Source organism: Xiphophorus maculatus, chromosome 22 (genome assembly GCF_002775205.1).
Source record: "Xiphophorus maculatus strain JP 163 A chromosome 22, X_maculatus-5.0-male, whole genome shotgun sequence".
Lineage (NCBI taxonomy): Eukaryota > Metazoa > Chordata > Actinopteri > Cyprinodontiformes > Poeciliidae > Xiphophorus > Xiphophorus maculatus.
The window spans coordinates 466,843-480,909 of record NC_036464.1 but is presented as its reverse complement, the minus strand read 5'-3'; the positions used below and the strand labels follow the sequence as shown (position 1 = coordinate 480,909).

At 38.8% G+C, this 14,067-nt stretch overlaps 1 protein-coding gene across 4 annotated transcripts in view; it reads left to right on the top strand.

Annotated features, from left to right (window-relative positions):
- Nucleotides 1–13,291, top strand: part of LOC102237227 (heparan-alpha-glucosaminide N-acetyltransferase-like) — a 31,647-nt gene extending 18,356 nt beyond the window's left edge. For 2 of the 4 annotated variants that reach the window (XM_023327092.1, XM_023327094.1), the window contains exons 11-18: nt 346–458; nt 1,449–1,570; nt 2,125–2,248; nt 2,327–2,413; nt 4,330–4,407; nt 8,933–9,003; nt 10,917–11,044; nt 11,900–13,291. In XM_023327092.1, coding sequence (XP_023182860.1) covers nt 346–458; nt 1,449–1,570; nt 2,125–2,248; nt 2,327–2,413; nt 4,330–4,407; nt 8,933–9,003; nt 10,917–11,044; nt 11,900–12,081 — 905 coding nt within the window. In that variant the 3' untranslated portion in view covers nt 12,082–13,291. Of the gene's footprint in view, nt 1–345; nt 459–1,448; nt 1,571–2,124; nt 2,249–2,326; nt 2,414–4,329; nt 4,408–8,932; nt 9,004–10,916; nt 11,206–11,899 lie in introns of those variants that run through there. The other 2 variants (XM_023327093.1, XM_023327095.1) reach the window with 2 other exon arrangements.
- The last annotated feature ends 776 nt before the right edge of the window (nt 13,292–14,067 follow it).

Below are 14,067 nucleotides of genomic sequence, written 5' to 3'. Positions count from 1 at the left end.
GAAGTACCATCAGTGAGAGCTTCCTCTCCTCCTGCAAGACATTTCCGCCTCTTATTTGATTTGTTCATCGGATCAATGATTGGGATCGGATAGTTTTGCAGCACTTTGTGTGACAAAGGTCTCCAATTAACTAATGTGCAGATAACAATCAATCACAACCAAGAGATAACTTGGAAACTTGCTCCGTTCTTGACATTCAAATGTCTTTCTGGACCTAATTCTGTCCATATTTGAACATTGTTGAGTAATTTTTGCCCGTTGTTTGACTCTGAGGTGATAATGTTGGATGTAAATATGTTTGTGATGGTTGTTTGTGCAGTTCTGAGTGTTTGCTTTGTGTCCCAGTGTCCTGGTCCTGGCTCAGGATCCCCGGAGTGCTGCAGCGTCTGGGCTTCACCTACTTTGTTCTGTCTCTCCTGCAGACTTTCTGGGGCCAGAAACAAATCCCAGAGCGAGCGGTGAGCAATTCATGTCAACTTCCCTTTTGTCAGTCGCTCAACAGAAACGGACATTAAAAGGGTGCAGTCTGAGGCAGCACATTTAAACACAACTAAATGATCTGAAGCCAAGCTGAGGGAGCATGGCAAACTGTTTTTCACCATTTACCTTTAGCATGTTAGCATGCTAAGTAGCTCAGCTTGGGTTTTTATTTGTTCTTGAGTAATAAAAGCAATAAAGTTAGATTATATCTGAGGTTTTAGTTAAGCTAAATGCCAATAAAAACAAATATATGTATTTGAAAAATGACAAGCTACTGGACTGGATGATGAATGGCTGCTAGCATGTTTTCAGATAGCATCTCTAAACATGTTAGCATCAGAACATGCTAGCATCAGAACATGTTAGCATCAGAACATGGCAACATCAGAACATGGCAACATCAGAACATGTTAGCATCAGAACATGGTAGCATCAGAACATGGTAGCATCAGAACCTGTTAGCATCAGAACATGGCAACATCAGAACATGTTAGCTTCACTGAAAAGCAACATCAGTGGAGGAAAGACATTTACTCCACTTAGTGAGTGGGCATCCATCCATCCATCCATCCATCCATCCATCCATCCATCCATCCATCTGTTCATCCATCTATCCATCCATACAATTGTTTATCCATCCATCCATCCATCCATCCATCCATCTGTTTATCCATTCATCTGTTCATCCATCCATCCATCCATCCAATTGTTTATCCATCCATCCATCCATCCATCTGTTTATCCATCCATCTGTTCATCCATCCATCCATCCATCCATCCATCCATCCATCCATCCATCCATCCATCCATATGTTTTATGAACTCATTAACCTATCAGATGTTTTTATTTATTTTATATTTTATTTATAACTCAGATGTTGTTTTTATTTATGTTATATTTTAGTTATAACTCAGACTTTGTGTTGGTATTTTCTAATTAAAACGATATTGACTCGTTTCCTCTGCAGCCTCAGTGGAGGAGCGCTGCCCAGGACGTCCTCCTGTTCTGGCCTCAGTGGCTGATTATCATCCTGCTGGAGACGTTTTGGCTGTGCGTCACCTTCCTCCTGCCGGTACCCGGCTGCCCGGCGTAAGTCCAAACAAGGCAGCCCGCCTGTCATTAACTCGCCGTGCATATTCATGCCACAACAACAGATTTCCTCACCATCTCCACGTCGAGTGTCTCCATTTGGGTCTGTTTTGGTGTTAGTCTGCGCCTGGAGCTGCAGGTGTTTGGACCCACAGTGATTTATGGGCCTGCGGTGGGCCCTTCAGAGGGTATAATTAGCCAATCTCAGTCTGGTCGTGTGGAACCAGAGAAGAAGAGGCAGAGGATCCATCTTCCTCGCTCTGGCTCTTCTGCCTCGCGTGTCTTTTTTTCCTCCATCTTTGTGACTTTGAATGGTTAAAAGTGTTCAAATGTTACATTGTAACCATTTTTTAAGATATTAGTTGAATGTTTTTACCAACAAACAACCAGCATATAGTGTTTATTAAAGGGGCATTATCATGGGATATTTACTCTTTTTAGTTTTACGTCATGATTTTTTGGAAGTTGGATGGAGGTTGAGGAACTTACTGTTGAAATCTGTATTTGAAAGCGTTGAGCATCAACTCTAACAGCGGTTGTATTGTTGCCTCTAGAGGATATTTGGGAGCTGGCGGGATCGGCGATGACGGTCTTTACCCAAACTGCACTGGGGGGGCAGCAGGATACATCGACCGATGGATGTTTGGTGATAACATGTACAGATACCCCACTTGCAAAGTAGGAACATTTATCTTATTATAATCATGTAACATATTATTTTCACTGAATTTACTTGTTTTTGTTTGTATTTTGTAGGAAATGTATCTCACTGTGCTGCCCTTCGACCCAGAAGGGATTCTGGGAACCATCAACTCCATTGTGATGGGATTTCTGGGGATGCAGGTAAACTGGATCACCTATTTCTCCTCATTGTACATATTTTATGGTTCCTAAATCGCCTTTGGTCTCATGAAATGCTTAGTGCTGCCTCATTATGGATTTATCTGTTTATCTCCTAAATATGTATTAAATGTCATTTTATAGAAAGTATGGTTCAAAAAAATCCTACATAGACCAATGTGTCCACCTCACCACTCTATTAAAACCTTAAACAAGTCGGGACGGCGTGCATGCAGCTGGTGAAAAACAAGTTTCCAAATTAGAGGCCAGAAAAGTTTTAGCAGCCATTGAAAACACAAACTCTAAAACGAGCCACTAGAAAAGGCTCCACAGTATGGAAGTCTGATTTATCATATAATAGATAAGAGTCTTCAGAGCAGAAAGAATGATGCAGAAAAGGATTAGTAACACTCAGAACTGACTGAGAATTTTGATTTTTTTTTTTTCCACAATTCTGACTGAAATCTCAGAATTCTTATTTTCTTTCACCGTTTTGACTTTAATTTGAGAATAATCTATTTTTCCCACAATTTTGACTTTTTCTCAATATTTTCGTTTTAATTTAAGGATTCAGATTTTTTTCTCAGAATCCTGAATTTTTTCACAGTTTAATCTCAGAGTAACGCATTTTTGTTTCAAAATTTAGATTATTCTCACATTTTTTGTTTTCATTTCATAATCCTGACTTTAATTTTAGAATTCTGACATTTTTTCTCAAATTTCTGATTTTAATCTGAGAACTCTGACTTTAATTTTCTGAGGAAAAATGCAGTTTATTTGTTCTGTGACTCTGTAATAACTGAAGCTGGGTGTAAATGTGCATGTGGAGGACTCTGGATGTTTTTCCAACTAATCCATCCAACGGCATCAACTATTCCCACAGTTCCTACTTTATTCTGAAGAAACACATAAATGTAACCTTTTCTATTATTAATATGCAACTACAAAACATGACAGGGACGCTGGCCCTTTAATAAATGTAAAAAATATTCCCATGAGACGACAGCTGTTCCCCTTCACCGACACAAATCCATGAGGCTAGGAGAAAAGAAAGCTTTTGGTCGTTAGCGTCGTTAGCGTCACTTATAACCATTTGGTCTGTGGGAAGCCGCCACCCTGACGCAGCCGCATTGCTGAATCCCCAGGAGGCGTTTCGGCTTTGAGCCCCTCAGTCAGCGAGGAATGGACGACACGCCAGGTGTCCGCTGCCCTCGTCCCTGTGTTTGTCTGCTAATGCTTCCAGCTGAGGCGCATTCATCACCACCAAATTAATCAGATGACTTACACACCACATCTGGCTGCGCCACATCAGGGCGCCGCATCCCAGGACTATTTGGTTACTCAAGGCCAGAGGCGGCAGAGTACCCGAAAATATTACTCCAGTAAGAGTAAAAGAGTATTTGGTAAAACGTCTACTCAATTACTGAGTAACTGATTAAATTATCGGTCATTTAGCATTTAAAAATTACAAGATCAGATGAACTAAATGATAAAGTTAAGTGGAAATTTTTGTATTTCATGGATGAAAATGGCAATAATTCATATAAGTAACAAAAAATAACAAAATCAGGCAAAACAAGTGTTTCCAAATAAGTTTTTTTCAATTAAAAACTTATGAAACTTTAACAAAACCTGCAGGTGTGTCTGGTGAATTTTTGGTTAAAACATGTTTGTTTTTCATACAGTGGGTAGAAAATCCAGAAATTTTACTCAAGTAAGAGTAGAAATGCTTCACAATAAAATTACTCAAGTAAAGTTATAAAGTACAGTAAAAGTCTTTTTTTAAAAGTAAATGTAATTGAGTAACTGTAACTAGTTACTGCCTGACTGCTCAAATGGACGCAGCGATTGGTGGAGTTCATGTTGGTTTTTGTTAACTGGATGTTTGAGCTGATTTCTTCCCTTTTTTCTCCCAACAGGCTGGAAAGATTATCGTTTTCTACAAGAGAAAGAACGTCCACATTCTGTGTCGATACCTGGTGTGGGCCGCCATCCTGGTACGTTGCACCACTGCTCTAAATAAATTTCCACAGGGACGTTACTAGAATCAGGACAGGGGCAACTTAGCTCTCGTTTTACCCAAAATACCAAATAAGCTTCATTAATTTATTCATCATTAGTTTTAGACTGTTTAAAAGGTTCTGTTACTTCCCATTCAGCAAAGATACTACAACATGCAGAATGCAAACATGGCTCTCGGGATTGTTAAAGCTGACTTGTTACGTTTCCTTGAACAGTTTAGGTCTATGGCCTATACAAAACATGGTCATTACAATTTTTTAACAAACTCATTCTTATACCACAAGACTTTTATCAGCTGTTTTAGGGCCTCTTGTCACTTCAAATTCAAATAAGTTATTACAGGCCATGTCCTCCAACTCAACATTTACACTCACACGTTAACATGTTTGAAAAGCACAAGTGGAGCCTCCTGCGCAACCAGCAAGAATGCAGCAAGTGGTTTCTGGATGTTAAGTCAACAGCAAAGCACTTGTTTTTTCCAGCAACCACTGTACAGCGCATACAGCGATAAAACCAGCTGACCAAACATGCTGAAACTCAGCTTGGGTTGCTAGGTAACCCAAGCTGAGTTTGAGTTACCTAGCAACCCAACTTCACATTCCACAGTGGTTGTGGATTGCGAAGTTATAACCAGAAGGTTTTTGAAGCAGCTCATTTTCGAGACACCAAAAAAGATGAGCTTACTGGCAAAAAATGGCTGGACAGTTTTTAAGTGCTTGTTCTGTTCTGAAAAGCAGCAGAAACCCAAATGGAAGTACAAACATTTACAACAAGTGAATTTTGCACAACAGGTCCCCTTTAAGGATGTTAAGCCCTGGTCCAGACAGAAGCTGCGTTTTATCACAAATGCACGAAAAACTTTGTTGATATTCCGCTAATGCCGAAAAAACACAATTTCACAATTGCTTTGTTTTTGAGGGAGTTTGAGGAATATTTCAGGTTTTCCCTGCATTCCTCACAAAGATCCTGGCTGGGATGTTTTACTGCGCCTGTCAGGTAAACTGTGCAATGTGTTTCCCAGTCGTTTGGCGATTAGTCAGAGCCGTTCATTAGCAGGACTTAGCAGAGGACATGTGTGTGATCTCATCACATGTGTGGCTGTGTTTTCGGGAAGACATGAGTATCCCCCGCCTCGGGGGGCTACACCCTCCGCCTCACATGTGGTTTCAGATTAGAAGAGCTCTGCGTATTGTTTACAGCCTCCTGCAGTGATGTAGTCAAAGTACCAGAAACAGACCCGACATGTGGAGGTTCTGGAAAAGAAATAAACTCTTTACTGGTTAAGTCTGGGATAAAATGAGGAATCCTCCGAAGCTTTACGGTGTGTCTGGGTGGTCTCAGAGCGAAAAAGGACCACGCTGCCATCAGAAAGGGCGTCCCTCAGGGGACGACAACCGATACATAAGATGGTTTGTTTTGTAGCAGGAGGCTAACGAGCGTGCAGAACCGTCGCTGGCGTGAAGATTTATGTCCAGAGACGAGGTTCGTTTGTTAAAACGGGGTCAGCAGGAGTCCGCTCCGACTTCCTGCGCCGCCTGTTCCCCCGACCTGCAGCAATGACGGAGAAGAAGGAGCTGCAGGCGCTGCCGTCATCGCCAGGCCTTTGAAATCAAGCCGCGCAGCAAAAAAACATCGATAACCTCAGATTACCCGACTCACAGTCATGGGAAAATATTTCTTTGACTGGATAGAGAGATAAAACTAAGTACATCCTATGAGGGACGTCAGTCTGGATTCACTGGACCAGGACTGAAACAATTAATCGGATTAATCGTGATTAATCGATTATTGACGTAATTGTCAACCAATTTTAGTAATCGATTAATTGTTAATTGGAGTATACAGACTCAAAAACAGGTCATACATATTTAGAGCAAAGCTGTACAAAAATTATATACATTTTGTATATAATACATAAAAACGTTCCTCGTCTGCAAATATGTTCTACCCAGAACTTCTCGACAGTTTTAGCTCCACCTGGTTTAAAATGTGTAAAATATAAATGCTAAGTTAATCAAAAAGAGCAGAGCTTCCCACATGTTGATGTTAGAAGTATAAAAATCTCAAACTAATGATCAAGTGTACACTAAAGAAATGCTCTTGTTTCATTTTAGGCAATAGCATTTTAATTTTGTTATTTAAACATTGAATTCAATTGTTTATTTGCATATTTTATTGTATTTTTGATGTAAAAGGCTTAAGTTAAATGAAAAATGTCCAAATGTTTTAATACAATTAACCGATTAATCTTTAGAATATTCGATTAATCAAATAATTGTTAGTAAACAAGAGAAGCATCATCTCCCTGAGATGCAGCATTTTGAGGCAGGTATAGATTATAGATGAATGCAACCTTAATTGTTAAATGATGAATGTCCTTCATTATGTCTCCTTGCCTTGAATATTATTGACTGTCGTTGTGCAGTGAGCTGCTGGAGGCAGATGAAATAAATTAGATCCATTTTCCCAGAGCCACAGAGTGATAAAGTAACACATAATGAAAATAATAAACAGTAGACCGTTTTGTTCCACTGAGTGTGAGGTAAACTACAGCGAACGGGTTGTTTATGATTAAAGCACACGGGGAATAAGTGCACAGACTCAAAATCATGGTTAAAAAATTACTTGTGAAAACTGCAGCGCAGAGATGGAAATGCAGACCAAGATCTTTTTGGTTAAAACATGTTTATTTTTCATTCAGTGGGTAGAAAATCCAGAAATTTTACCCAAGTAAGAGTAGAAATACTTCATGATAAATTTACTCAAGTAAAAGTAAAGAGTACAGTAAAAGTAATTTTTTTTTTCAAAAAGTTACTGCTCCTTTAATAAGACTTGAACTGCAAAAACACCTTTTTTATTGAAAAATAAACAACCCAAAGGTTTAAAATTCAGAGGAAACACAAATTACAAAGTAAATCATCATCACTTCCTGTCTGTGTCTATTTACTTTTATATGCGACTCGTGAACCGTTTTGGATGCAGAGATGCCGGTTAGCTGGATATCCATCATGCGTATGGATGACAGAATCGATGGAGTGGAAATAGCTGAGCTGGTCGAGTCTCCAGGCTGCAGGAAGTGGGATGGGGCCGCTATGTGGGCCAATCGCTCAATTTCAATCTCACACTTCTGAGGCCTGATCGTTGAACTTTAATTAACTGGGCCTGTTGTTTATTGTGACGAAGACCCGCGGCTGGATCTTTTCTGCCGCAGAATCTAAAAACTGCGGGCGGAGACGCAGCCGGGCGTTTAATGCGTCGGAGGAGCGACTCTGCGGTTGAGGTCTGGTAATGTTCAGGACACAAACGTCTGGAGAAAACGGCTTACGGGCCGCCGACGCCAACCAGAACTGCGTTAGGGAGGTCAATAAGAAGAGCGGGCCGATCACTAAAACTAATTGGTTTTGGTTGGAACAGGAATAGAAATAGATCAGGCATGAGATACAGAAGCAAAGCAGCTCTGCGCTGTTTTAGGAAACTATTCACAGCCCAGTTTTACACATTTTGCCTCAAATTTAAAGTTGTTTATGCAACAAACTGGAAGGAAAAAGTAATTCTGTAATAACAGTGGTGTATATTTATATTCAACCCCTCTGAGTCAAAACTTTTTTTAATTTTCAGTTGTAGGGGTGTCCAGCATGAGGCCCGGGGGCCGTTTTTGATCAGCAGCTGAAAGCACATTGAACAGTTATTATCAGAAAGTTTTCTGGTTAAAAAATGACACTCCAAACTTTGGCTGAAGTGGCGCGTTTAACAATCCTGCAGGTCCTACAGAACAGAGAAAACTACAGAGAAACGCTTTGTTGTATTTATTTATTGTTAAAATGAAGGGGTAGCTGGTCTATCTTGTTAAAAATAGAAAGTAATGAGTTAATTAGACTGTAAGAAGCGGCTCCGCCTTGCTCTGCTGGAGCTGCAGAGATTCGATCCTTTCAATCTATCATCCCAGAAGATCTGCTCTTGACTCATTCTGCGTTACAACAAGCAACAAAACGGAGCTGGAAATGTGTTGATTTTGTAGATTTGTGAAAAACTGGAGGGACTTATTGAGTCTAGAGGGCCACATAAAAAGCCACGGCGGGCCAGATTTGGCCCCCGGGCCTCGAGTTTGACGTGTTTTAAAGCAAAGCATGCATTAAAATAGTGTAAAGTTTGGCTAAATAAACATATATAAAACAATTGGTATTTTAGATACTACAGTTTTTTTTTTAAACGCATAAGATAATAATAATAATAATAATACTTTATTTTATATATCCAACTTTAATGCGTTGTGCTTCCTGGTGATATTTGTGTATCTGGACCGAGTCAGAGCATTTCTCCCTGCTTTTGGACTGATTGTTGTTCGGTTTGTTAGGATTTCTGTGTTGGATCAAACTGTCGCTCGTTGATAATCTGTTAATTCGCCGGACGGGTTTCTGCCGCCGCACGTTCTCAGCAGCCCGACACATGTTGCTTTATCGCCCCGCATCGATTTGAAATCTGTTTCATTTCCACCCTCAGGGAATCTCCGCAGCCATCCTTTCTAAGTGCACGCGAGACGGAGGATTTATACCTGTCAATAAAAACCTTTGGTAAGTGCTTCCTGACCCGCTAAATTCAGCCACTTTTCCTCACAAAGAAAAAGGGAGGATGGGCACAAATCACGGCTGATAAACACGAGTTTATTTACCTCCAACAGCAGCTAGGACTGTAAATAATCACCCTGGACGTTGGGAGTGTGAAGTGGAAGGAGAGGTTAAACTAGAGTCCTGTTGGATTATTTCAGATCCTTAGTGAGGGAAAGGATTAAAGGTGACATATTAGGTTAGGACACGTTTATAGGCAATACAAACCGTTCTCATTATGTTTTTTTCACAGAACCATTATTAGATATTGAGATTTTAATTTGATCAGTTCTGTCTGTTTTGAGCTGATTTCAGAAAAATCTGTTTATAACGTCAGTTTATTAGGGACAAGGTAAAAAAGTAAAATTATTCCGATAATAAATGTTAGGAGAATGAAGTCAAAATATGGGAATAGTTTTACGAGAATAAAATTGAAATAGAGAGAGAATAAAATTATAACATTACGACTTTATTTACAATTTAATTACGTTTTTTTTATTTGTAAATTTTTCTTAGTGTGACCCTATAACTCTGTTGTAGTTTTGGGGCTAAATAAGTTTCTTCTGGCCACGCCCCCAAACTCAATGTTACGACTCGTACGTGAAAATACCTGCAAACAGAGACGCAACTATACATCCGTACATCTTTGAAAAGCAGAAGAAGAGCCTCCTGCACAACCAACGAGAATGCAGAAAGTGGTTTCTGGATAGTTAGTCAACAACAAAACTTACCATCCAGTTTTGTTGTTGTTGTTTCCAGCAGCCATTATACTGCAGAAACACAAAGTATTACCAAGTAGCTTTGGTTGAGTTTCTAGTATCTTAATAAATTTGAAATAAGACAAAACTAACTTGCAAGTAACATTTTAGGAAGAAATGGGAGCTTGTTTTAAGTCAATAATTCCTTAACATTGATGAAAATGTTCTAGTTAAAATTCACTCAAAACAAACTCCTATTTCTTCCTGACACGTTACATGTAAGTCAGTTTTGTTGTATTTTAAGCGTACTAAAATATTTGCATTGGAAACTAGACCAACAATACTTGGTAATGTTTGTTGTTTGTGCTGTGTACAGGCGTAAACCCAGCTGACCAAAGATGCTGGATTCTGTTTGGGTTGCTAGGTAACGGGGCTGGACTTGGCTGGGGTTGCTAAGTAACGAGGCTAGGCTTATGGAATGTGAGTTAATATTGGAGACGCTTTTTGAAGCCCCTCATTTTCAAGACACCAAAAAAATATGAACTCTCTTCCAGAAAACGACTGAGTGTTTTCTTTCTTTTTTGAGCGTTTAGGTTGTTTTTTTAGGAGCAGTGGAAACCCAAATGGATGCAGAAAAACATGAATTTTGCTTTCAGGCTCCTAAACCTGATGAATGTTCCCATCATGAGAAACGGTGGCGTCCGTTACTGCGGATGTATCCGCCTGACCAGCCCGTGCTCCGGCCCCGCCCCTGAATCATTTTAATGTTTTGCTGCAGGAAGAACTCCATTACATCTGTGATGTGTAAGCAAATTTCTGGTGATCTTCCTCAGGGGAAGCTGCTCATCCCTTGCTATTACTGCACCTGCCTGGCTTTTATAGGCAGTTCATCAGGGGCGGCTTATTGAGCTGTTGAGTCTCTGCCTGGATGTCTAGAGGTAATTAACTCCTGGCTAAGAGTCCTTTCTGGCTCAACTTCAGCCGGGATAAAGGATAAATAAGACGGCTCGCTGCAGAGAGGCTCGTTCGGACAGCCGTTTTACTGTAGAGGGTATTTCATCAAACATTCTTGCACTTAGAGACAGACAGAAACATGGCAGACTGGCGCAGGTCCACAGGTTCCTGCCAGCTGAAGCTTCGGGCCGATCCGATGATTTGTTCGGTCCGGTTCACACCCAGCAGCTCGTGTCTCTGCAGGTCGCTGTCCTACGTCACGGCCATGGGGTGTTTCTCCTTCCTGCTGCTGGGAGCCATGTTCTTCATCATTGATGTGAAAGGCTGGTGGCGAGGGCAGCCATTCCTTTACCCAGGTACTACGCACTAATCAGCAACAACACGCTTCATATGATCTATTCACTTGAGATGAAACATAAACACCCGTCTGGATCCTCAGGAGTATGACATGCTGGCTTCAGTTATTTAAAAATGTTTAATATTTTCCATGTTTAATCTGTAAAAAATTGTTTATGAACAAAAGATTTTATAAATTTGTAAAAGATTTTTCTTCCTTTTCTCCACTTTTGTCTGTTTTTTTCTTTTCCTTTTTTAACGTTTTTTTGTATTTTTTGGTTTTTATCAATTTTTTTTACTTTTTCTTCCATTTTTTTCTACATTTCTAAAATAATTTATCTCATTTTTAATTTTTTCTTTTATTTTCTTTCATCCATCCTTTTTCTCTTTGTCCCATGTTTCTTTTATTATTATTATTATTTCTTAATTCTCCCCTTTTCCTTTTTTTTACTTTTCCATTTTTCTTCCTTATTTTTAGCAATTTATATTTTTTCCCCCTTTTTATCATTATTATATCAAATATTTAATTTTATCCATTTATAGACACAGGTGCCTCTATATTAACTGAATTATCATCAAAAAATTTGAATTTATTCTGTGATTCAGTTTAAAAACTTTGAAATTCAAATATATAAATTCAATATAGTTCTATATGTAGGTATTAATTTTAGCCACTGCAGCTAACAGCTTGTGAAAAACCAAAATTCAGTTTCTCAGAAATTAACACTTTTCATCCAACTGATAAAAAAATGAGAGAGATTAATTCAACTTGAGCTAATTATCTGATTTTTAGCTTATCATAATTAAACGTCTGAGCCTTCTTCAGCAGAGCGTCTTTGTTCTGAGTTAAAACGCTTCTGTTCGGATGTAAACAGGGATGAACTCCATCTTTGTGTACGTTGGCCACTCGCTGCTCGGCTTCTACTTCCCCTTCAGCTGGGAGATTGGTTTCCAGCAGAGCCACTGGGAGTTGCTGCTGCAGAACCTGTGGGGAACCGGGCTTTGGGTTCTCATCGCCTTCCTCCTCTACAGGAAGAAGTTTTTCCTCAAAATATAACATTCCTAAACAAATCCAGCAGAAACTCTAACCTACAAGCCTCAAAAGATGTTAAATAATCTTTTTTTGTTGTTTTTTTGGGTGGCATCTTGATGTCTCTGGGTTTCCATAGCAACCGCAGACAGCATCTACACGTCAGTCTGTAGTTTGGCCTAGAAATGCTGTCACCATTCAGATGTAAATATGTAATCTTTACTGGAAATGTCTTGAGTTTAAGTGATTAAGTACAATTTTGAATCAATATTTTGACAGCAAAAAAGTTTGGAAAAATCAAAGGATTAAAATTTAACTAATATTTTGTTTCACTCTTTTTTTAAAAATCAAAGTCAAAATGTTTTGTTTTTCTTCCCCCACTTGATTCCAGATTTGGGATTGGTTGGATACATCTAAAAACCAGTTGAAGATTTGTATAATTAGGCTGCGTTCACACAAGCGCCACACAAAATGGAATTACAGAAGTAAATTTACTTAATAGAATCACAACAATTAAGAAATAAATGTTTTGTGACAAAAATGTTTCTGTGCTAGGATAAGGTGGATCTTTTTAGCCATTTCAGCTTTAGTGTATTTCAAAAACCGGTGATGAAAACGGTACTTTTGCATCTCAAAAGTCACATGATCAATAACAGGATGTTACTACTGGCAGAAATGACGAAGACGACCAACAGAAAGTGTTTGATGATGCCGGATGATGGCGCGGTGTGATTTTTAATGACTTATCCCATAAACAAACTGATTCATGTGTGATTTTAATCGCTTCTTATTTAATGGAAACACCGAAATTGTGTTTTTTGGACACTAGTGGAATATCTACAAAGTTTTGCGCACATTTGTAATGGAAACGTAGCTACTGTTTTCCTGTGTGTGCAACAATTAATGGAAGCTGCTTTTCCATTAGCCATAAAATTGCACAAATGTGTTTCACATAGTGATAGTTTGTCAAATAAATTGAATATTTTAATGATATTCTAATTTATTGAATGACTCTGTATGTAACTGGTGTCATGAATGTCTCATTTTAAAAGGTTAATGGAATGTTGTACAGTCTCTCTGTGTAAATAAATTAACATTATAAAACATATGGCTGAAACCACTAGTTACACTGTAAAAAATTAACAGTAAAAATGTTGTTTTTTTAGCCTGTCGGAGAAAAACATGAGTTCATTTTTTCAAAGTCATAATTTCAACACATCATTCCTACATTTATAAATATCAGAGTCCAAACTAAATATTTAATTCACACGCTAAATATTTAGTTTACAAGGTAAACTAAATATTTAGCATGTGATTTAAATATTTAATTGACCAATTAAATATCTAGTTTGTGAATTAAATATTTAGTCTGGAAGCTAAATATTTAATTCAACAGCTAAATAGTTGTGACGTTTATAAATGTAGGAAAAATGTGTTGAAATTAAGACTTTGAAAAATTAACACCCACATGTTTTTTCTCTGACTAAAACAAAAATATTTGCTGTTAAAACATTTTTTTGTAACTTTACAAACGGAACCCTACACACCAGTTTGTGAATTTTTTTTTTCCACAGAAAAGCCGGATTTATTTCACCACAGATGATCGTTTTCTTACAAATTAAAGGTTGCATTTTTCTAATTTTGTCACTGTGAGATCACCGTACTTGCAATAAAAGTTGTTCCTTTTTTTTATTGGCTAAAATAAAAGGAAATCCCTAAACCTTGAGTGAAAGCCGGACTGCCTCGGTCTGGAAAAGGTTATGAAGTGTTCATTTATGATCATCATTAAACCTCCGGTCGCTCTCTAAACAACATGTCGGCTCCACTCGGTTTGCGCATAAAACAAGACTGATTAGATCAGATGCACTGATGTGGTACTTAACAAATTAGGCCAAGTGATTCCGCCACACTCCAGGCCGGCCATTACGAGCCGGTTGCCATGGACACGCCTCCCGTTACTGTGTGCGTGCACGAGCCATCTGCCGGTACCTTAATAGGGGTCAAAGTGCACCG